The sequence below is a fragment of the Malurus melanocephalus genome, unplaced genomic scaffold, assembly GCF_030028575.1.
Source record: "Malurus melanocephalus ecotype Western Australia unplaced genomic scaffold, MMel_1.1 scaffold_572, whole genome shotgun sequence".
NCBI classification, from domain to species: domain Eukaryota; kingdom Metazoa; phylum Chordata; class Aves; order Passeriformes; family Maluridae; genus Malurus; species Malurus melanocephalus.
In genome coordinates, this window is record NW_026623804.1 from 395,715 (window position 1) to 418,600 (window position 22,886).

At 38.9% G+C, this 22,886-nt stretch overlaps 2 protein-coding genes across 5 annotated transcripts; both read right to left on the bottom strand.

The window, feature by feature from the left end:
- On the bottom strand, positions 1-4,401 carry GTF2A2 (general transcription factor IIA subunit 2). The gene is made up of 5 exons (XM_057382511.1): positions 4,328-4,401; positions 3,894-4,033; positions 3,315-3,419; positions 1,905-2,031; positions 1-269 (listed from the first exon to the last, which is right to left on the bottom strand). Exons 2-5 carry the CDS (start codon positions 3,963-3,965, stop codon positions 244-246), a joined length of 330 nt encoding a protein of 109 aa, XP_057238494.1. The 5' UTR covers positions 3,966-4,033; positions 4,328-4,401; the 3' UTR covers positions 1-243.
- Positions 4,402-6,401: 2,000 nt separating this feature from the next.
- BNIP2 (BCL2 interacting protein 2) lies at positions 6,402-22,247 on the bottom strand. 4 transcript variants are annotated; one of them, XM_057382506.1, is made up of 12 exons: positions 22,110-22,247; positions 19,164-19,301; positions 18,544-18,674; positions 17,758-17,825; positions 16,685-16,858; positions 14,672-14,848; positions 13,922-14,024; positions 13,674-13,805; positions 13,033-13,119; positions 12,804-12,902; positions 11,350-11,385; positions 6,402-9,197 (listed from the first exon to the last, which is right to left on the bottom strand). In XM_057382506.1, the coding sequence occupies exons 3-12, from the start codon at positions 18,591-18,593 to the stop codon at positions 9,149-9,151; spliced, it is 975 nt and encodes a 324-aa protein (XP_057238489.1). In that variant the 5' UTR covers positions 18,594-18,674; positions 19,164-19,301; positions 22,110-22,247; the 3' UTR covers positions 6,402-9,148. The 4 variants fall into 4 exon arrangements, with proteins under 4 accessions (XP_057238489.1, XP_057238492.1, XP_057238491.1 ...); XM_057382509.1 differs by lacking the exons at positions 11,350-11,385; positions 12,804-12,902 and having other exon boundaries at positions 22,110-22,243; XM_057382508.1 differs by lacking the exons at positions 11,350-11,385; positions 22,110-22,247.
- Between the last annotated feature and the right edge of the window lie 639 nt (positions 22,248-22,886).

The window sequence follows — 22,886 nt, forward strand, 5'->3', positions numbered from 1 at the left end:
TTGAACAAAAAAAGACAACAGTATCTCTTGTAATTAAAAAAAAAAAGTAACATTGTATTCATGCCCTAGAAGGTGAACTGAAGAAATGCTACAGGTATTTCTTCCACTGTCATTCTGTGACGCTTTCTAGTATGGATTAACTCACATCTGCATCACWTTGAATGTGATCAGTCTCTTTCCATGCTTTTCTCCAGAAAGTGCTGCATATTAACAGAAAATATTGCAGACAAACCACAGGTCTATTCATTCTGCAGTATTGGAACCAGTGTCTAGGAAAGAAAAAAGAAAGTGAGACTAATACACACCCCCACTTAAAACAGAGAACCAAGAGCATTCTTATACCTCCACCAAGATCAAAAGCATTCCCCATGCATTTTAGAACATGTTCTGTACCTTCCCAATTCCCTCCACTGCTCTCAATGTCATGCATGRACTGCTTGTGCTGTTTCACTTAGCAACACTGAAAAGAGCCAGCACAAAACTCCAGGGTTGTGCACACAGAGGCATTAAAATACTAAAAGTTTTGCTCTAACATGTAGTGACACACAAACCCTTTACTGCAGTAAGCCACAAGAATATCTGGMTGTCTACTAAAGAGAAGGGCTTTTGCACAGCCAGCAGCATAAGCTCTGATGGAGTGTGGGCTAYAGCTTATTATGCATTTTGAAACAGATGCAAGAAGGAGCATGATCTTCATAAAGCAACTGAGAGCAATTCTCTGTTTTGAACTTTTGGCAGAATCACCAGTTAACACCAGTTCAGCTTTTGATACACTACCATTACTGCTTTCTTGTTTTTAGAGCTGTGGAAAAAGTATGTAACTCAAATATATAACTCAAATGACAAGCCAGTGTTTACTGTTGTTCCTTCAACAGGTCAACTTCTCGTGGGAAAAAAAAAAAGGTTGTAATGCTAATAGCAACTTCAAATCAGCCAGTTGCTTAAATCTTATCTGCACAATTTATCAAGAATGAAAACGATTAATACTTGGAAAGTAAGATTTCCTCCACTAGCTATAATAAGCACACAAAAAACAAGCAGTAAGATTATATGCTTGGCTAATACCAGAAGTTGAGCAAACAATAAATTCTGTCAACTCTTTAGAACTACAACTTGAAGTGACTATTGTAATCGTGCCAGGATCAGGAAGCCATGAAGAACCTGTTTCAGAGTCTATAGAGCATTTAAATRAAGCCTTTTCCATTCTCAGTTCTTCCTTTTAGCATCACTCTCCAAGGATGAAACAAGTGACACCATTTCACACAGCTTTAGCAATACCCTGCCACACTGATGGTTTTAAAAAGTTATATAAAGCAGATTGCCACAAAAGTCACTGAATAACTTTTTCCAGGAAAGAATMTCAAGGAACATGGACAAAAGTAATCCAGTCAAGCACATATGGATTGTAAACTCCCACAAGCAGTGTACATACAGAGGGTCTGTTAGGCAACAAGTAAGTCTTATGACTTGCAAATACAAGCATAAGCTGTTCATGGGCTTCTRTCCCCAACTATCACTTCTCACACAATTCCTTGCTCAGACTGCTGAAGCACTCTTCTGATTCAGTAAAACATGGTGCTATCCTAACAAACAGGTTAACACTAGAAAACTCACCTCACAAACAATAAAGATTACTTCTGAGTTTGTAATAGCTCTAGTATTGTGTACTTCCCAACGACAGGTGCAGAGCAGTCCCTAGCATGGTTCTACCTCAGTGCTTATGAGTCARAGAAGCATTTAGCTGCCTTTTGTTTCATCCCTCATCAGATGTAAAAGGGAATGCAGAGCCCTACTTCTGTCTGAGTAATACAATCAATGTATCTTTAGTAAAACATTTGGTCAAAGCTTTCTAAAAACTATCAAGGCTCATGTCTCAGCCTGTTTATATCATATTTCATACTTACTTTTTCCATCACATGCTACAATTTTCACTTTATCCACTTTCACAAGTTCAGTGACCTCCCTAAATTCCACATCATTGAGTACAAATGTCCATACGTTGTCACAGAACCTGTATGTGTTCAGAGACCCCTGTAAAAAGACAAGAGACATCTTCTATAGGATGCATCTCAAAAGCTACAGAAAATGTGATGAGCATCTACTGAACTATGTCCCTTTYAGAACAAGATTTGCCACAAAGCCAACAGTGGACCTGAATGCGAACAAACTGGCAAGTAAGCAGTTCTGAGGAAAAGTGGAGTTTAAATGCCCTCCAGTGGCTGAAATTTTCAAGACCATGYGGTGACATTACAGGATATCCAATGGGAGGTTCCACAGGTAGGCTAAGAAGCTTTACAATTTTTCTAGTGTGTACAAAGGATCAGYAGCAGAAAACATTTCTGAAAGTATTGGGCCATAAAAAAAATCAGCTACAGCAGTSATATGAATACTGCAATTGCTTAAACAAAGTGGTAACTTAAATAAAAAATCATTACAAAACTGAAATCGGACATAAAGGGGTATCCCTCCTATCTGATATATTACCGAGAATGTCAATATGGAAAACTTTTGGCCTTCAGTTTTACATATTTTAAATTGATATTCTTGAACTAAGCCCCAATTTACATTTTTTTAATTTATGTACCAAACACATGCTAAACTGTTTTCTACACCATGCCACATATATAAAACAAGTTAAGTGTGCTAGAGAAATTATGCTATGTTTAACATCACTACATTGTTTAAAAATCTAACATCTTAGGAGCCCAATCATTAATGTGTTCTACATACTGTAGGGAAGTAGTATGAAAAAAGTTAACAGGAAGCTGGGTTTTGTGGTTTTTTAACTTAACATCACRTTCAAATTGACATTTAACAACTTCCTGGCTATCTAACATCAATTAGGGTGGCTGACTGGGAACCCCTCCCAACTTATTTTTCTATAATACCTACAGAAAATAGCTACAAAATGATCCAGTGAAAGGGCAGGTCTAAAACTCTCTAGTCTCTCTTCACATTACTGATGTGGCTGAAAATCTGGCCTCATCTCACTTTTGCTAGGGACAGCTGCGAGAAGCAAAAGTCTCCCTCCTCATCTGCAAGACACTGAGGATGGCAATGTTATCCATCAAAAAAAGCATTTCCCTCTTCCCTGTTTTCATCATCTGATTTTTGTATTCATTCAGAAGATCCCTGGCAGAACAAGGTATCAAGACTTACAACTAYATAGAGAATATACATGCAAACAGTCATTATTACAGAGTCAAAATGGACCTTYTTAAGTCCTGGCTTAGGGCACACAGCTTTTAATGACATTCTGCATCAAAACTTAGTAGCTGTATCTCATGTAAAACTTTTCGATATCATTTCCTTACCCTGAAATTGACTCTGTTCCTGACTCGCTGCGCCAATGCTGAATTTATAGCTTTATCAAACTGAAGTAGCACCTGAAGGGCCAACTGAGGTGTGATTTGCTGTGACTAAAGTAGTTTGGGAAAAAAAAAAAAGTTACAGTTGTTTCAAAGGAAGCTCAAACACACAAAAACATCAAAGTTCACATGAAGCAGATCTCTAGATGAACAATCTAGAGAAACATTATGTTCCTGTGTTTACTTCAATTTTTGTATTTCAATTCTGTGCTACACAGTGATCGCTTAATAATTAATATTTACAGGAAATAACCAGAAGAGCAACAAATTGACTACAATGTTCCAGCTTAATCTGGCTGTTCATGGGTCCACGTGAGATTATGTCACTTACATGACACACTTTCCTTCACCCAAAATGTAAAGAAAAATACATCACAAGTGAGTGTAGTACCAAACGCTTATGATTCCAATCAGTAAGTTTTCCAAACCCTGGCTATAAGTACCTCGATACAGGAACCACAAAGCCGTTTAGATAAAAACTGACATTTTGATTAAAGCACTGGCCCAGAGCGCAGCCCTCCCCACCTGTATGAGCTCATCCAGACTCTCCTGAAGGCTGTTCCCCAGCGTGGTGTTCCTGTACAGCTGATACGCCATGGTTYACTGGGAGGGCCGGACACGTCCCGSKCATCCACGGCTGCGAGCCTGTGCTGTCCTTGCTCTCACTGAAAACAAAGGAAGATMACAATAAAACCCTCCACGCCCCACAGCCAAGCACGACAGGCACATGCACAGCACCCACAGTGTAAGAGGCCGCCCCGCCAACACCGCCCGACCCTCGGGAGCTCTCCCGGCGGCGGGGCAGAGCCGCACAAGCGGCAGCCCGGCCCGGCTCCGGGCTCGCCCGCTCGGTTCAGGGAGCCMTCCCGGCYCCGRYCCCGGCCCCTGCACACCCCCGGCCCACAGGGAAAGGATCCCGGCCCCGCCGCCCCCGGCCCGGCGCTGCCATGCCCCCTCACCGCGCGCGGCCGGAAGCTTGGCCCCTGTCGGCCGCCGTGGCCCGGAAGCGGAACGGCCGCGGGCCCGCAGCGAGCAGCGCCAGCAGCGCCCCGCCCCAATCAAACACTCGAGCGCGGACAAAGCGTTCATTGACACAGCGGCGCTTTTCCCCAGGGAAAAACACCCCGTTAGCAACAACCGCTAGCACATTCACACACGTGTTTATCACATTGCCCCGTCACACGCTGAACACAGGAAACACGCTCATCTAAAAAGGACGGACCACAATATTATTAAGAGGTAGGTGAAGAGTCTTCTACTTGCATTYTTTCTGTTAAAGGAGCAAAGAAAAATAGCCACATCTGTGAAGAGTGTGAGTAGCCAAATGAATCCAGTTGTGTCATCCCCGATGCACAAACTATGCATCACTGCAGCTTCATTCTGTTAAATACTGCACCAGGCACTTCACACTGACAATGTAATCCTTCTGTCTTAACCCTTCMATCTACCATTCAACCATTACGGCTCAGGCCTTTCCCGGCAATAAAAGGATTTTGTCAGATGACTAAGAAACATTGCAGAACTGCAGAGCCCCTGGCAAACTAACCATCTGTCCACCATGAATATTTATTTGTAGTTATTAATCTGGAAATCTGTATTAGAAATGTAAACTAGCAGCTGAGCAAGCTAGAGTAAAAAACACGGTAAGATGTTTTGGAAAACATTCTGATAGCTTCTCTTCAGATAATTTTCAGTACTAAAAAAGAAGTTCATTTAACTCAGAGTAATCCAGGCAGTTCAAACTGGAAAAGTGAAAAAAAATCTAGTGAAAAAGTGAAAAAAAGAATGGCTTTAATTTTACTGATCTCAGTCATGCTTGAAGGATGAAAAACAAGACTGCACCCTCTTCACAAATGCCCTTTTTCTGTTCATTGAATATGGGTAACGAGATGTGATAAAAGAAAGTGTATTTCAACTTAGAATTTAGAAGCTAGGAAAGCTGATAGATACATATTTCAGAATATGAACATTTAAATATTCCTTATATTTCAGAGTAGTACTATGACTAAAACCAGTCCTTACAAAGTATAATTACAGCATGTCCTTAAAAAGTATTAATTTAAACACATGTTTCAAGTGTCTCTGACAAGCAGTCAGTGAAACAAATCCTCTACAGAATGACCTGCATTCACAAGGACTGAGCTATGATTTTCACTGCAAGATTTATAAGACTTCTGTGCTTACAAAAAGCACACAAGCTGATATCCCTCTCCTCTCTGTTCCCCCATATGAGATTTTTCTCATGGAGACTGGAATGACTTGAGAGTTAAAAGTCATCTCCAAAGACAACAGGTTTTAAGAAGATATTAGTTTAAATCATCTTTCTAGATAGCAAAAATACCATCTAGAAAATAGAAAAATACAGGTATAAACCTGTAGGATATTCTGACAAAAATCTGACACTGAAATAAATAAGCTTTGCACCAAGGAACTTTATACTTCGTGACAGATGTAGTTTAGAAAGTGCCTATTCCCAATGTAATTGCATTATTTTCAGTTAAGTACACACATTTCTGCAGCCAGCATCARTGAGGCTGACAYGACCAGGCACCAATGACACAGTTCYAGGTCATTCCATAGGAGATTCCATTACCATCACATGTAATCTAACACTGAAGTCTGACACAAACTAACTGCTGAAAGATTTACCCTGTCATTAGAGCATTAGGGGTGTGATGCAACAGAAGTGCTGAAACAACCTAACAGACACAGCCTGTAATATCCTAGTTGAGTGCAATTCAGAGTGTGGCTGCTGTCTCTCAGTGCCATGTTCTTCACAGAAATTAGGAATGTTCTWCACTTGTTTACTTAAAGGGAAAAATATGCCAAACTGCATTGTTATCAAGARGGGTATGTATAATTCTAACTAGTTCTTTTTGGAATAAAAGTTCTCCATTTCAACATCCCASAACCTCAAAAGACTTCAGTCTGCTTCTGCACTAAATCCTTACAACACATCCCTTCCCATTACCTTCCAACAGAACATGTCTGTGCCTTACTACACAGATCAAGAACATTCAAGCAAATCCAGAGTCTACTCACATCAGTTTTTAATSACACTTTCTCCAGAATCTCTTGGCACTTCTGAATTTACCCTCTTGCAGAAATCAGTTTACAAAATGTCACATAGAGGCCACTGGCCCAAACATCTCTATTTCAGTCATGTATAGCAATAATGAGATAGGTAATGACTTATTTCTACACACATAAATATATATGTAAACTAAGGAGACCTCCAAATCAAAGGTAAATTAGTGACTCAATAAATTTTTTCACAGAGCTCACCAAGTTCTAGCAAAATAACTCTTACTTTTAGAAGGAAGTGCCATTGAAAAGTGAATTCCCTACAATACTGTATCTTATCACAAAGTGATTCAAGTTTTGAAATAATTTTTATTGAAGTATAACATTCCAACTTTTCATGTTTTTAAATATTAAAATATATTACACTCTATTATAATTTCAAAAAAAGTTAAGTTTGACAAAACATTACCCACAGCTTTGGGACCACTTTGCTTTTTGTAAACATCCACCTCACCATTAAATGATGAGCTGCAAGAAGTCAGAGTGGAATAATCCTTTAGTACACTTCTTTCTCAAGCTGCATATCTTTAGAGACAGAACTGTGCTGTRTACTCACTCACAACGACTTATACTAGAGAAATAAACCATTTGTAAGCACATACACATTTCCAAAAGAAAACATACTACTGCAGCATGAAACTGTAGAATCCTTGGCCACCAGGAAATACAGCAACAATCCCATCATTTAGTAAATATGGCATATACAGAGGACTGGCTACTCTGTACTGCACTATCCACACAGGAAGCAACAGGACATARAGAACTAGAATCCCTCCACTAAGARTAAAATTTTACTGAGAATAATCCTCTTATCAATTAGGAAAAGATGGAAATGAGATAATCTGAATGCTTCCTGTTTAGCTTAGGATACAATGCAAACCCAGTAAAAATCAGGTTTGCATGGTCTTACACAACACACTGTGAAAGTATCAGAAGTAAAGGCTGAAAGTGCCCCATGTACTGACTTGAACTTTGTAATTATCTCAGTCAACACCAAAACTGAAGCAGGAAATAAGACAGCCCCAAAAAAGTGCATTTTGTTCTGCTTTCAGAGCAAGATCCAAACCTGATGGATGGATGCAAGGCAACACTGTTGTGTGAATACATCCTGCACATCAATCTCCTTGAAGCTCTGGCACAGAACTACTGCAACAAAAGGACTTAGATCTTGAGATGAAAGTATCTGAACTGCAGACTTAAACTTCTAGAGACATGAGCCATTTTCCCTCACCTGACATCCTTATGCTCTCAACATCTATACAGGTATCACTGGAGACAGTGGATTAATTGTTACTTGGTAAGTCTTCACCATGGAATCTCTCACAACTGTTATTTATCAGTGTCAGGTAGTAATCTGGTTGAACATAACTTTTTTTAATAAGGTAGCTGAATAATATTAAATATAGTTAAGAAATTATATTTTTTGGCATTAAGACAAAATTGTGAGCACAATAAACACCAAAAGCAAAGATTTAATATACTTGCTACAACATTATATTGCTCAACTCCTGAATGAATTTATTTGCACATACCTGCCCTTACATGGAAATTGCAATGTTTATCAGAAGATGTTACAAACTTTTACAACATATCAACCAGTGCATTGCTGTTGTCTCAGTAAACCTCTAAACACTAATTGTGTGTCCAAAAATACCTCTTACAGACACAGGCTTACGACCATTGCAGGGAGCGAGACACACCCCAACCTTTAAAACACTTTTGAAAAGTTTTATTAGTGCTGGTATCATGTGTCTAACTAAGAGCTTTATAAATGGATGTTTCACCTACAAGGATGACAAAGGAAGCCTAAGACTTCTTGTATTTCTGCCCAAAAAATGGTATTGTGGCTAGAACACCTGTGTAACTCCCAAGTTCTACTGAGCATGACCAGAATTCCTACTAGTAACAGCCAAGATACATCCATGGAGAACTGCAATGAACTCATTTCCTACTGCTAGCTGAGACAGTCTTGACATAGTGAAGCAACTTCAATGAAAAAGGTCTGGTATCTTATCAGTCAGACAGTTCAACTATTGTGGCTTAGGTTTAAACCTCRTGGCCAACAAATGACATCCACAGAACTGCAGTTCTGCATCCTGAACAATGGACTGAAAGCCACCAAAGTTGAAGCTTACTCTAGTGAGGTAAAGGAGTGAACCTGTATTAGGTATGTGAACAAAAACAAGGATCTCTACATTTGTGAAAGCTGAGTTAATGTAATTGTTAATATCCAAACAATTTTTCATGACAATGAAGAAATGCACTTGACCATTTATAGCAAAACAGATTTATACAATAACAACAAGTAACTTATGGCCTTGTCCACCTGCAAATGAATTCCTTCAGCAGGTACACACAATATATTGCTCAGTCATAAAAAATATATATATTATCTCTTTCCTTTAACATTTAGGTATATAAATATTTTACTGAAGAACATGCATCATTTAGATAAACAGTTGCAAGAACATCCCCTGAAAACATAGGGTTCTTGCCATTTAGCAGTATAAACGATTACATAAACAGCAATTAAAGTCAAGACAAACCAATACAGCAGTAAGCAGTTCATTGTGTGCTACTCCAAAGCACCTTTTGCAACAGATAATATAATACATACACACARAGAATGCATTGTAATGGAGCACAAACAGCATCGTTCCATCTGCATATTCTTCAGTCTTGTTTGGGCTCCAAACTTACTGTTCACTTTTCTGCTCTTGTTTTCCATTCAGCTCTTGGTCAACTCTGCTTAGCAAAGAAAGCAGTAAAATTAAACTACGTTAGCATAGTTTGATAGCTCACATATTAAGAAAAAACTATTAACCTTAACAGGAAAACACAAAGCTTTTACATGAGGAAAGTTTTAGTAAATAAATAYTAAATTAAGGGTTTTATTTAATGTAGTCATGGTGTTTGGGTTTTTTCTCTATTTATTTTCCTACCCGCCCCAGGAATTAATTAAAATTGTTAGGAAACCATTTAAATAACTACAGCACTYGAGAGGAAACATTTAAAAAGTGCCAGTGAAGTTTGACTGCAGWAGAAAAAAGCAGGGCCTGTGCTCGTAGTAACAATGCAAGCAGGAATACAAGCTTACAGGTAACATGACAATCCTGGCAAGCACTACCACTCTGATGAATTCATACACTGCAGAATAAGCACTGAATTACCTTTAATGTTACAGTAATTAAAACAAGAAGGTAACAGCACTGGTTCTGTCAACAAAAGTGAAGAGGCTCCTTAACTGCAATACTTCGTCCATTACATTCTAAGACTCTTAGAATTACCCTGGAAAAGTTCACYATCATCCTAATAAAAGTGGGTTTGATTTTGTGCCTTATTTTTTAATATCTGCCTTGGGACCAGCAAACAAAATTCTGCTTTGCAGAAACCAGCAGATGATTGACAGCCCTGCACAAAATGGACTTTTCCTCTTTACAGTAAGAGCAAGCTACAATCTTGATAGCATCTTCTAGCAAGTAAGTTGTGCATGGAGATAAATTAATTTTAAGTTGTGAAAATTAAATTTTAGAAGTTCTAAAGCGAGAGTCTAAGACCAAGTTTGTCCTTTAATGATCTGTCTAACATACCTGTCCAGTCTCTCAAATATAACCAGCCAGTTTTTCAAAATAACAGAAACAGTGACAGCTCCTTTAGGCCATGAATCCATAAAAAGGGGAGGCAAGATTTTGGTTTTTTTTTTTCTTTCTTTTCCTCATTCTTGCAGCTGTAAGATCTGAACTGAGTATGTAATGGCCTGATATGTCTGAAACACTGAGGTCTAGAAGCAGCATCCTTATTGTGGGTTTGTTCAGCAGCACAGTGCACAGGGGCCCTGCAGCTGCACTCATCCCTGCCCTCCTGCACTGCCTCACCAAAGCACCTTTCTKGACCTGACTGGCAGGAGCAGTCAGAGTGGGACTCTGTACCTAATTTTCACTGAGGAACACAGTACTTTTTACAGAAGTGACAGCTGAAGATATCAACGGGGACACTAGAAAATGTTTAAAATCTCCAGTAGAATAAGCACTATCACTTAATTGGAATAATTCCTAAAGAATGYTCAACACATCCCTAGATTCACATGTGAGCTTTCAGAAATAATTYGAATTCCTTTTACTTCAATCTCAGTGTTCCTCTACCCAATTTAGACCAYAGGCCTCCCATAATAGTTATGCATACAAAAGAGAAGTAATTAAAAAAAACCAAAATTAGTAGCAAAATTTTTCAGTACATTTGTTAGTGAGTGAAAAAATAACATATCCATTCAAAAAAATTCATCCRTTGTGGAATAGCTTGAATAGTTAGCAGGAGACTGGAAATTAACAACATGGAAATCCAGTATTTATTAGCAAGGAACATAGGCACTGCAAATACAAACAGCACTAAAATATTAATTTAGATTGCATCTGTGCAAGTTAATAACTAAAAAGSTAGTGAGCACCAATAAAAATAAGATTCAATATTAGAACTTCTTACAGAGTTGCATCTCTGCTAATGCATAGCTACAGCTTAGCATCTAAATAAAGCTCATCTTCAGATACCAATTCCTGTTAGAAACAGTGAAATTTGATTTAATGGGTTCACACAGAAGCACTGCTTTTGCCTCTTAAAGACTTTAAGTTGAGAACCCATGTATCCCCTTAAAAGAGWGCACCTCACATAATAGTGTACTAAAACTATTCACAAATACCTGTCTGAAGACCCAGGGTGAGTTCTTATTAATTCCATACTGCCTGCAAGTACAGTATAGTTACTGTCATGCATAAAAGCTTGGGCTCTAGTGCATGTTTATATTTACAAATCCTTATTCCTTTATGCAAGCCAATTAACTGGGAGTTAGTTGCAGTGCAAATTGTCTTATCTAGATGCAACCCTAATCAAAATATGAATATACCTTTTCTGTTTCTTTCTAAACTTTTCTTCTTCATACCTTGGTGAGGAAAAGTTTTATTTCAGTAAATGTAACATATCAAGGCCAAAATCAACAGAAGCTGAAAACCAGTATTAGTGTCAATACATCTGCAGAAACTTACCAAATTTGGAAACTGATATAATTCAGAAAAATACATTGTACCTCCAACATTTATTATCATTAAAAAGCTGTAAGATTTAGTTGCTATGACATAACAATCCATTACAACCACTGGTAAAGGTTTAGCATTCATCACTAAAATTTAAAGTCTATATCCATAACTGTTTGAAGCCAGGCATAATCCTCCACAGAAACTGGAGAATTAACTCTGTAAGTTAACCAAGTCCAGCCTTTGCAGAACAGTTAAAAGTTCATCAATACAGAGAGGAGTCTTTTAAACCTTGGAATGACAGTTTGAATATTCATAACACATCCATAAAACCCCAGTCAAAAAATTCTAAAGACAGCACAAAGCTGCCTCAGCTGTCACATCTTTCACCCCCATCCCAAGAAAACCGTTTATCTTCACAGAGTTAAACTGTGGCACTGATAGCAGCTGGATGTTTACTGAAACCACCAGCCATCTATGGGGGGCACGAGGATTTATCCAACATCCATGTGTCCTTCTGTGTGCACAGCTGGGCCATCTACCCCAGTTTGTGCTCACCTATTACAACAGAGCCAACGTGATTTGTGTGTTATACGCTCTAATAGGATGAGCAATTTGTCATCAGAATTGTTAGTGTTTTCATCCATTTTTTTTAAGACCCAAGTTTATGGTTTCTACTCTATTACTGAGTACACACAATGAGGAGTACATCCACAAATGCTTTTGACAAAAGGATCATGATCACATTTGAGAACAGAATTGTGCTGATGTTAAAATGAATATTTGTATCTGGATGGGAAGGAAAGAAAACTACATTGATGCTGTTTTCATTTCTTTACCAAAGTAGCTTAGAAGTGTAATGGRTAGGGATTCAGCATTTTCCCATCACTGTTTTTTTTTCAAATGAAAACCCAATCCAAGTGATATTTCAGCACTTAACTTGTTCCACATTTTAATAAAAACACTGAAATAATTGCAAATAATTTAAGTATGAACATGCCCAGAATTTCTCAGTCACAAGCCAGTTTAGTATACACACTAAGGTGCAGAACAACTGGAATGAGACCTTCTCTCCAGAAGGCTTAATTYACACACCACAACCCAGTAATTGCACAAAGCTCCACTGTGAAGATCACTATACATTAACATTTTGACTATCCATGCTACTCCATACCAAACTGCCTTTGGCAATGAGGTCAAACACGGACACTCCTCCTAGAGACAGCAATGATCTCAGTTGAAGTCATTAAATGCCAAGTGTTACACTCAAACCAAACCAGTCCTAAACCATGATCAATGTAGAAGATGTTGGAATAGTAAAACGTACTGTTTTATGCATTCTGGGATGCCAACGTATTCCATGGGGATGAGTTCAGCTAGTTCTGCCAGGGTAAAGACATACCTAATTTTTTGGCTGAATTTTGAGCTGTGGAAGAACAAATGCAGGGTACAGTTACAACYTGAATGTTTTTCACTAGGTCAATATTAAAACAGTCTTTTAAGTTCAAAGCAAACAGTTGTAAAAATGATTTAAGAAAAAACTTCTGGAGTATTACCTAATAAAAGGCTTTGTGATGGCCAGGAGTGTTCTGATGAACCAGGAAGGATGAACTATGATCAGTGATTTCAGATTTTTCCTTAATCTGAAAGATTTAAACCATGGACACAATTACTAGACAAAAAGGCAGCATGACAAGGRGGTTTTGAATATATAAGAAGTATGATTTTAGAAGCACAAGTACATAAACATAGTATTCTGACATCGCATTATTAGAAGTCAACCTCTATCAGAAGAAAAATACTACACAACTGTAAAATCAAAAGTTACGATTCAGTATAAATTAGACAAGGAAATAACATTCCAAGGAGAAGCTTCTTTGAATCTTTTCACACAACTAATGATGAAGTGGATAAAAGTATTCAGTATTCCAAGAATACTATTTTCACTAAAAACAGACCCTGAGAACAATAGTAACAAAAGGCATACACAAAACCCCCAACCAACCAAAAAAATCCACCACACAACACTACCCAAGCATGTTTGTAGCATCATCCCACATTGTCCAGTTTACAAAGAGGTTTTCAATACACCAATTTCCCTCATCAAATCTTAACCAGAAGGGACCAGACACCACATTAAACAGCTGTTTTTCCTAAATATGTCTATCTCTGAAGAAAACACTGMAGAACTTCTTACCTTCTATCAATTTGCTGGTAACATTTCCTAAGCCAGCCTAAACTTGGCATTTTTCTCCGTGTTGTTGCACCATTCAGGTAAACAATCATATAGTTTTCTGCTACTAACAGCTCTAAAGTGCCAATTACATACCTGGAGAGACAAGCAAAGAAAACTTTAATATCCACAGTCTTCATTCAAAAGTAATTCCTAGAAGTGATCAAATATATTAAAGTAACAAAGAAGCAGAAAAGCAGATGATGACTTACTTAAATAGATTGTCCATTAGGTATCTGTAGTTAGGCTGGCTGCTCTCAGGCATGAAGCAAACAGCAAACACAACAATGGCATTTAACCCATCACCATAATAACCTAAAAACAAAGAAATAAACAGCAGTAGTGACAAAGGTGACAAWACACTGACTCCATTTACACGAAGTCAAGCACATTAACTAAGCCTTTTCATTAATTACCTCAAAGATTTACAAACATCCACACGGACACATTCATACAGGTAGAGAAAACCTCAAGCTTTCTTTTCCAAGTTTGTCTACTTCTAAAGCAGCAGCTGAAGCTGATGTCAATCAAACACTGTACCTATAACTAACATTTCAGTATAGAACCTCAGTATATTTAATAACCTCTTGTTATTAAAGTTTAGTCAACTTTTCTTCCAGAATAAACTTTACAGACTGTTGGAAGGAGTCATGAATTGATTTCTGCATTAGTAGATCTATGCTTTCAACACTCTTAAAACCAAAAAATTAGATAGCACTGACACTGCAGGAAAAGGTAAATACATCTTATTAGATAGGTACATTTTAGTACATGTGACCAAGTGTACTAAATTTGGAAAATTCAGTTTGATAGAGAAAAAATTATTACATCAACCGTGTCTTAACAGTGCAACAAAGGAATCACCACAAGTCTCTATGCCCAAAGCTCTTCCTCTGCCTCCCCAACTCAGTTTAAAGAAGTAGTTGCTCCACAGTTCCCCATAGCATGTCAGCAGTCCTTACCACCATGACTGATAACTTTTTTATATGGTTCGATTGCCTTCATGTCCACCCTATGGTCCTGTTCTCCAATCCTAAACATTCGCCAGCGTCGCCCATCGTCCTTCTCCTCTGCCACAGAGTATTCAGCCAGTGATCCTTTCCTAATGACATCAGTAGTTTTTGGTTTTGGAAGATCATCTGCCAAAATYAGAACATGTTAAAGACCCATTATGAATACCATGCATAGTGACAATCAGTTACAACACAAGTTAACCACTTTGCTATCTGAYCTATTTTGGTATTCTTCAGCCAGTCACACACACCAGTTGATGTCCTGGATATTTTATCAACATATTCATGTTGGCAGTTATCTGTTGACTGGAATTTTCTCTATTACAATATGTGAAAAATTTCCATTTATGGAGGAAGCCTAATTAATTGTAGGCTTTCAGATCACAGACTTCAATGAATTTCACCAAAATAGACAAAGTGGTTAACTTCAATGAGAATTAGAGATTGCTTGATCACAGATTTACATGAAGCATGATTTAAAACATTGAGGTACCTTGCAAGCAGACATGCAGGCAAATCTAGTGAAAATTAAATCTAATTCACATGTGTGCAATCAAAATATATGAAATTTATGCTGACAGCAATCTGTAGGACAATTTGCTCCAAAGAAATTATGATTCTTGACTTTGTTGCATGGACCTTACCAAAAGCGAGAAAAATCTACTGCAAGTTAGTTGTCTGTTCCCAAGACAAAGCTGTTAATTGAAACTATCCTTCCAGGAAAATGAAGGCAGCAGCATTAAAGGAAGAAAAGACAGAAACCCTTTTCAGCCACTTTTAAAAACAAGAYACAAACATGCAGAACATTTCCTTTKCATCATTGCAAAACTAACCCTAAATACCAACTCTTCTCCATTAAAACAATGAAAATCCTTTTACAAAAGTAAACACACAGTCTCTGTTAAGAAATCTTCACCTGCAATATGCCTTTAGCAATTTAAAAAAACAAATGTATTCTCTTATTTTAAAGAGTGTTTCTTCTTCACAGGTAGTGTTTCAAACATAACACTGAAAAGAGAACTTTTTTTAATTCAGGAATTAAAATTATTTTCAGAATAAGAAAATAATAATTGAGTTTACATGTTTACTTGTTACAGATATTGCTAAACCATGAAGTTTTCAGATGTTAGAGACTCCAACAATTTGCCCAATACAACAGCTCTTTGCTTCCATAAAAGGACCTTAAAGCATCCTTAAACTCCAAGTTTAAAATTTGTGCTTTAACTCCTACACAGAACATTTATCTCAAATAAAATTGGTTAGAATTTTCAGATTTTGCCTATAAGATAGAACACCTATTAATGTCTTAAAATTGAGATCATTACTAGTGTGGCTATAGCTAAATTAACTTCCCATGAAGTAATTTCAGAATTCCTTGACACAAAATAGAGGCTCTTCTACTGCTTCCAGTCAATCTGGAAATGTGCAAACTCTAAGGCTACTGAGCTTTTGCCATTCTCACCACAGGAAGATTTGAGATCAGGTGTTGCTTAGTATTTTTAAGAATACCATTCAGTSCTCCTTAAATTCCAATTCATCATGTTCTGAGTAGCTAACCAATATCCCTTTGTTTAGCTCCCTCCATTTAAAACTCATTTCTAACACATGTAAAACACCTTGGRTACTTTTTTCMWWRGGKKGKYCYTWAAAAMYTYCYKRAAAARARRRGRWTTTYCATAACTTCAAGTCTTACAGATGCATATACRGATGATCTTCACCTAAGTTTATCTGCAGTTAGAGCTGTTAACTGTTTGCCTGTTTACTAATSAGATGAGGTTTGATTTGCTCTTTAAGAAGTCCTATTTGACTTCCTATCTGCACCTATTTGAAGGTTCTAAGCTRATCACTCCCTTTGTATTTCTCCTCTTGTAATACTGAGCCACAGTGATTTACTAGAGGAACAGTCAACCTGCACATAAGAAAATATTTTAGAGCATCAGACAAAACGACCAAAATACTCACCTTCCCACTCAAATTCATTGCTGTTTTCTGAAGGAGTATCTAGATCATCCAAATCAATCTCTCCACTCTCATCCAAGTCATCAGACAAAACAGATTCCTCACTGGGATCCAAAGTYAAACTAATGTCTGGAGCCATTAGTTTCTTCCTCAATTTGGTTCCATTGCCTTCTGTATCTAAAGAAAGCAAAATGATTTATTTTCARAGCTCAAGCAAATTTAGGTTAGCCTATTACCAAGACAAAACAGCACAGTTCTTTCTCATAATGCATTATAAATGAATGCCCATAATTTAAACAAGCTATCTTTGGAGTGAGACTTGAACAAGGGACGAAAAGAGTAGCAGGTAAAGGTTCTCAAGTTACCAGCTGCACACACCCACGATGACCAGGGTGGCAGGTAAAGGTTCTGAAGTTACCAACTGCACACAGCCAGGATGACCAGGGTGGCAGGTAAAGGTTCTCAAGTTACCAACTGCACAGTCCCAGGATGACCAGGATGGCAGGTAAAGGTTCTCAAGTTACCAACTGCACAGTCCCAGGATGACCAGGGTGGCAGCCACCAACCACAATCCCAACAGAAGAAAAACCTGAAGAGCTGCCACCACCTCAGACACTACCCCTGCCTGCTGCATCCCAGTGTCCAGGAACAGATATTACACTGAATAAACCTTGCAAATAATACCACTGATTCATGACCCTAGCACTTGTTTTTCTCAGGCTTCGGTAACATCATAACCATCTTTGAGCAACTAGAAAATAATGTACATGTTGAAAAAAAGAGAAAAAATACAAGAGTGAGGACAGAAAATTAAAGAATCTGTTCTGTGAATACATGGAATGCTTCAAGGCACAAAGCAAATCTTTCCATTATCTAGACAGCAGTTGAAAGCYGGGAATAAAATCAGATTACCAATTCAGAAAAGGAAATGCCCCAAAAGTAAAGCAGTCAGACAAAATTAAAAAAGTAAAAAAACCCCAAAAAAACCAACCAAACAAAAAAATAAACCAAAACACTCCCATCCCACCCCAAGGAGGTTTAAAGCAGTCAGCTTGACTGGAGTGGAATGTTCTTACCAGCTTCACTTTCTGTTCCAGCTGCAGCCAAGCTATCAGACTCAACAGGATCATCCTCTGGCAGGGGCCTGGGACACAAAGTAGAAATTACTGTTACAAAACTGCTTTTACTTTTTTTTGATGGCACATATTTACACTTACACCCTGCTAAAAAAAACCCATTGCGGGATAGTACCGAACTAACTTTACTTATAGCCTAAGTTCAAACCTTCAGTAAACAAAACACCAAAGCACCAGAAAATTCCTTTACAGCATTCAGGTGACCATCCCTTCCTGTGACAAATACCAAAACACTGACTACTACCAGTGCGTCATCCTTAAAAAAACTTGTCATATGCTTGCTTGACAAAATTTGACTTCAAATAAATTACAGAAGTAGTTTAGTTATGTWATCATAGAATGCCTCCAAGGTCAGCTAATTTAGTTTCTTTGCARGCCCAAGCACCAGTAGCAGCTTAAGCTGTTAAAGATTTTCCTCAGAAATTTTGCTTAATGAAGTATTTGGGCCATGAGACACTGGCACTAATATGCAAACAATGTAGTTGCAAAATATTATCACTGAAAATAAACAAAGCCAAGCTTACAAATCTTCACTTCAGAAAACACTGGAAACTTCAACAGTGGCAATCCTGAAGAAATATGCCACAAAACCTTTTCAAAACTGCTATATTAATGGAAATCACTTCAYGATTATTACTGAGTATTAGTGCACCAGGTACACAGAAAGGTAGCTTATTGCTGATGTTATGTGTTTGATCTGAATTACTTTAAAAAAGGATTCAAAACCTTGGAAAATCTTCATCTTGCCACTCTTCCTTAAATTCAACCCCTTCCATTCTCCAGCCAACTTGAWTTGCTAACAGAGACTCCTGATCAGCCAGAACCTCTGGTCTTCAGCACAATGGGCTAAAGAGGAGCTGCAGAAACATAACAGAAGATGTTGGTTCAATACTGTGTAATTCCCATACCTGAAACACATCCTTTAAGTAACATCAGATTGAGGGWTTATGCAGAATAAAAACCAAACAACACAGGGAAAAGTTTTTTGTTTGTTTTCATTTTACTTTTTTTTTCCAGACAAAACTGCTTATGGAATGGTTTATAATACAACAATTTAGGTTGGAAAAGATTTCATACAGTTAAGCAGACCTCTCAGTTAAAGTGAAGGCCTTGAGCAACCTGATCTATCATTCATGATTACACCAAAATTCATTCATGATTCACTCCAAAATGTAAGAAACATGACATGTCTCTAGATTCTATAGGAGACAGTAAATAAGTGTGTATTTTGAGGAAAAAAATCCAGATTAATTTTTTTAAATACAACCCACTTAAAAATAAAACCCCCCAAACAATCCAAACACTTTAAAGATAACTGTTTAAGAAAGTGYTTTCAGAGAACTCACCCTGTGATATGCAAGTAAAGCTGTATTTTTTCAGGCTCACCCATCACCAGCAACAAGGAATCCCCAATAATGGRACATGATAAACCATTCTGCTGACATAAAAGTCCAAACCAGCTGAAGCTCTTKGCTGTGTTGGCTCTAAAGATTGGAAAAAACAGGCAAACTTATCAATGAAGTTGTTAAGAAAACCAACACTAATCGAAACAAGAAACCATGGTATTTTGCAAAGAAGCAATCAACACAGAATACCAGAAAGTAAAAAGTTTGAATGCAACCAATACTGTTTCTTAACCCAGAGATATATATTTTTTTTACATGGCTAAAAACAAAATAACAAACACTGTTCTGTAGGATCAGCTTTCCTTCCTTGACAAATCCAAATTTCTCTTCTGACCTGATTTTAAAGGGTCCTGCAATACTTAAAGCTAYGCTATACAAGCTGATTAATAAAGAAAAATTAAGTGATCTTTTTGTGAAACTGCAGTACTACAAATTAAATGGTAATGATCCCAAGCCTGTTTTACTGACATTTCCCTTCTTTCCTCATCCAGAAAATGTAAATTAAATTTCTAGAAGGTAGCAACCTAGWTCCTCTTAAGGGTCAGACTCTCCTTGTTTGAGTCACTCAGCACCTGCACAAGAATTGTCCTCTTCAGCAACGTGAAGAAGCTGCCCCAGCGAGTGCCATCAGCTCCCCCTCCTCCTGTTTGTCCTTCCTGACTAAAGCACTGTTTGGGAACAAGTCCTGCCTCTCACCAAGCCAATGATGCTCTCAGCACACAAGGGATGGATACTCCTGGCTACCAGCCTGCTGACTGCAACAGTGAGTTTTAAATATTTGTTCAGTGAGAAGATGACATTTTAATCAGTAGTAACAACTTCTGATTAAGGAAGATTAAAAGCAATCATTTGCTAAGTACACAAAGGACAACTGAAAACAACTTACAATGCAAGCTTGGAGTTCAACTTCAGATAAGACTGAATTTAGGCTTTCAGCATCCTATTTAACATGGAGGCTAAGTAGCTATTTTGGATGTTTTGACTTCAAGTCTCACCTATAAAAGCACTATTATTTGTCAACTACAAGAAGGAGGAATTAAGAAGGAAGGGYAGTCTTCTCAAAGTTGGAAAAGTGATGACTTTAGAGTTATTTTACACCAACTAATATAAATTCTTTCAAGCAGGCAAAAAAGTATCTACTTCTGTTCATACAGAAAAAAAAAGCTGAGTTTAGAATCGTCTTGCAGTACTGACATCTGATTTTAATATGCTAAAGCCTTTTTAATTCAGCTGTAAATCTAAAATATAAATTTGAAAACTGTATTAAATTGTAATAATGCAAGAATTTATCAGTCACATAGAAGAAAAGGCAAACAATTTCAACCTGATCCTAGCACACTTCATAGCAAACTCAAAAAGTTTGATCTTACTCTCCATTGCTCATTATTTTCCATTTTGCTGAAAGAATTGGAAGTCAGAAACTTCAACACATCACAGAATATCTGGATGCAGGGTTGCCAGGAGGTTCTGCTCTCTCCCTGGAGCCACTGGACTTCGGTACTCCACARTGCCTTTTATATTTTTAAGTATTTCAACAGGCAAGTTATACGGAAAGGGAACACATCACTCAAACCCACTGCTCTTTCACAACAGCTAATGAACAGATTTCCATTCCAGGACAGCAGGTTAAACCTACTTAAGTTTGCATCTGAAGAATATCACTGCTTGCACCAGARGTGAAACACCAGTGTTTTCATCCTTTTTCCTAAAAAAAAGGTAATTTTCAGGGTTCTCTCATAAGTACCAAGCTAGCTTAGCTGGTAAGTTCTGGAACATCAAGTACAACAGTGGTAAGAAGCCTATTAAAAATTGCCCTTTATAAAAATTTACAGTACAGCTAAACAGAGACTCGGGTCTGTCCCAAATACTTAAAAAAAAGGGAATGGTGGCAGGGGGTGTGACTGAAGGATAACAGAGAGCATGACATCATTTTATTCATGAAGTTAAAGGCTGCTTGCAAAAATCATTATTTAGGTTTTCACCTGAGTTCTCAGCAAACACACAAATAAATACAAGTCAGACATTTCCATGGTCACATCTGCCTATCCAATACAAAGACCTACATTCAATCCTTTACCAGCACCTCTGCATTTTAAATAGAAAATTTAACTTTGCAAGACAATTGCCATGTCAGGCATTTTCAGTGGACAATGTACCTGACAGGCAAAGAAAGCTGGTGCAGCTTCAAAAGTCAAAATCAACTTCAAAACAAACTTAGCCTACTTTTTTCCCCCAACATTTCACCCCACTGTGTCAACAGAAACATTAACTGAATGTCAAGTTAATTCCAGGTTCTAGGCATTAAAGAGGTGCTTCTAAGAGTAATTTTCATATTTGATTTTACAACAAGCCAGGTACGCAAACCCMCATGATGCAGCTCACTGCAATTTCTAAATGTTTCCATAATTCCAGTGTTTTTTAGAACGTGGCCAGACTAGCCATAAACCCAGGACCCATTTCCCAAACCTGAAGCTGGACCTCGATACTTTATCACTTGCAAGTTTGCAAAATGAGGCAATGCAAGACCTTTCATCAACAAGTCAATTGTTTGCCTCCTTTTTTTTCCTTCTCTAAGCATGAAAGCATGGAGAAATCAGTTGAGAAAACTTCTGTAAAGACTYTTACTTTCCTATCAAGGATACTACTTTAAACTCTACATCCAGAGCAACAGAAGAGTGTATTTCTGCACCACTCAGATTCATTTAAAGATAARCACTAGTTTCTCAAAACAATCCCAAAGAATTTCTACTCTGCCTAGATGTTCCTTTGTGAGACTTAAAAATGCATACAAGTCCACAGAAATAATCAACCACTCTTTAGTGTATTGCATTGCTAGCAGGAAATCAGGAGGAACTAAGACAAAAGGCACTAGAAAGCAACACTGACTTCCGCGACACGGCTCTGTGCTGCGCGTTCGCTACGCCTCCAGCGGAACAGCCGCTCTGTGAGCAATCCYGCGGGGCAGGGCCATGGATTTTCCCCGCGGAGATTTACGCGTTCACAGCTCTTCCCTGTACGGTGGGAGCGGCGCGGGAGAGCCGCAGGCTCGGCGGAGCGGGGCCGAGGAGCTGCCCGGTCCCTGCCCGCCATCCCCGCCCCGGCCAGGCCACAGCGCTGATCCGGCCGCCCCTGCGCACCTGCGACCGGGCCGCGGCCTCGCCTCTCCCGCGCCCGTCCCGCACGGCCTGGCCGCGGCTCCAGGCACCCGGGCCGGCGCTGCCGCCCCTCCGCACCGTACCTGGCAGGGGCAGGGGCAGGAGCAGGAGCAGGAGCGGGAGCGGGGCCGGGCCGCTGTCGGAGCCGCTGTCGGGGCCGCGGGAAGAGCCGCGCCAGGGGCCCCGCTGCGCTGCGCGCCCGCGCTCAGGCGGAACCACATCCGCCGCCCGCCTCACGTGACTGCCTGCCGCACGGGGCTCGCGCTCGCGCATGCGCGAACTGCCGGCGGGGCGGGCGGACAGCAGCGCCACCGAACAGCGGAGTGAGGGCGGGACCGCGGGGTGCCGCTGGTACAGCTCGCTGATACAGCTCACTGATACAGCTCGGGACACCGCGACAGTCACAGCGAGTGCCACAGAGTGTTCTTCAAACGCTCCCTGGGGAGCCGCTTCAGTGCACGACCACCCTTTGGGTGAAAAACCTTTTCTGATACCCAACCTAACCCTG

Excerpts from the sequence above, each read along its gene's own strand:
- GTF2A2 (XM_057382511.1), bottom strand. The coding sequence starts at position 3,965 with ATGGCGTATCAGCTGTACAGGAACACCACGCTGGGGAACAGCCTTCAG. Across the intron at positions 3,420-3,893 it reads GTCTGGATGAGCTCATACAG|TCACAGCAAATCACACCTCA; the intron begins GTGGGGAGGGCT and ends AAACTACTTTAG. Across the intron at positions 270-1,904 it reads TGTAGCATGTGATGGAAAAA|ACACTGGTTCCAATACTGCA; the intron begins GTAAGTATGAAA and ends TTTCTTTCCTAG.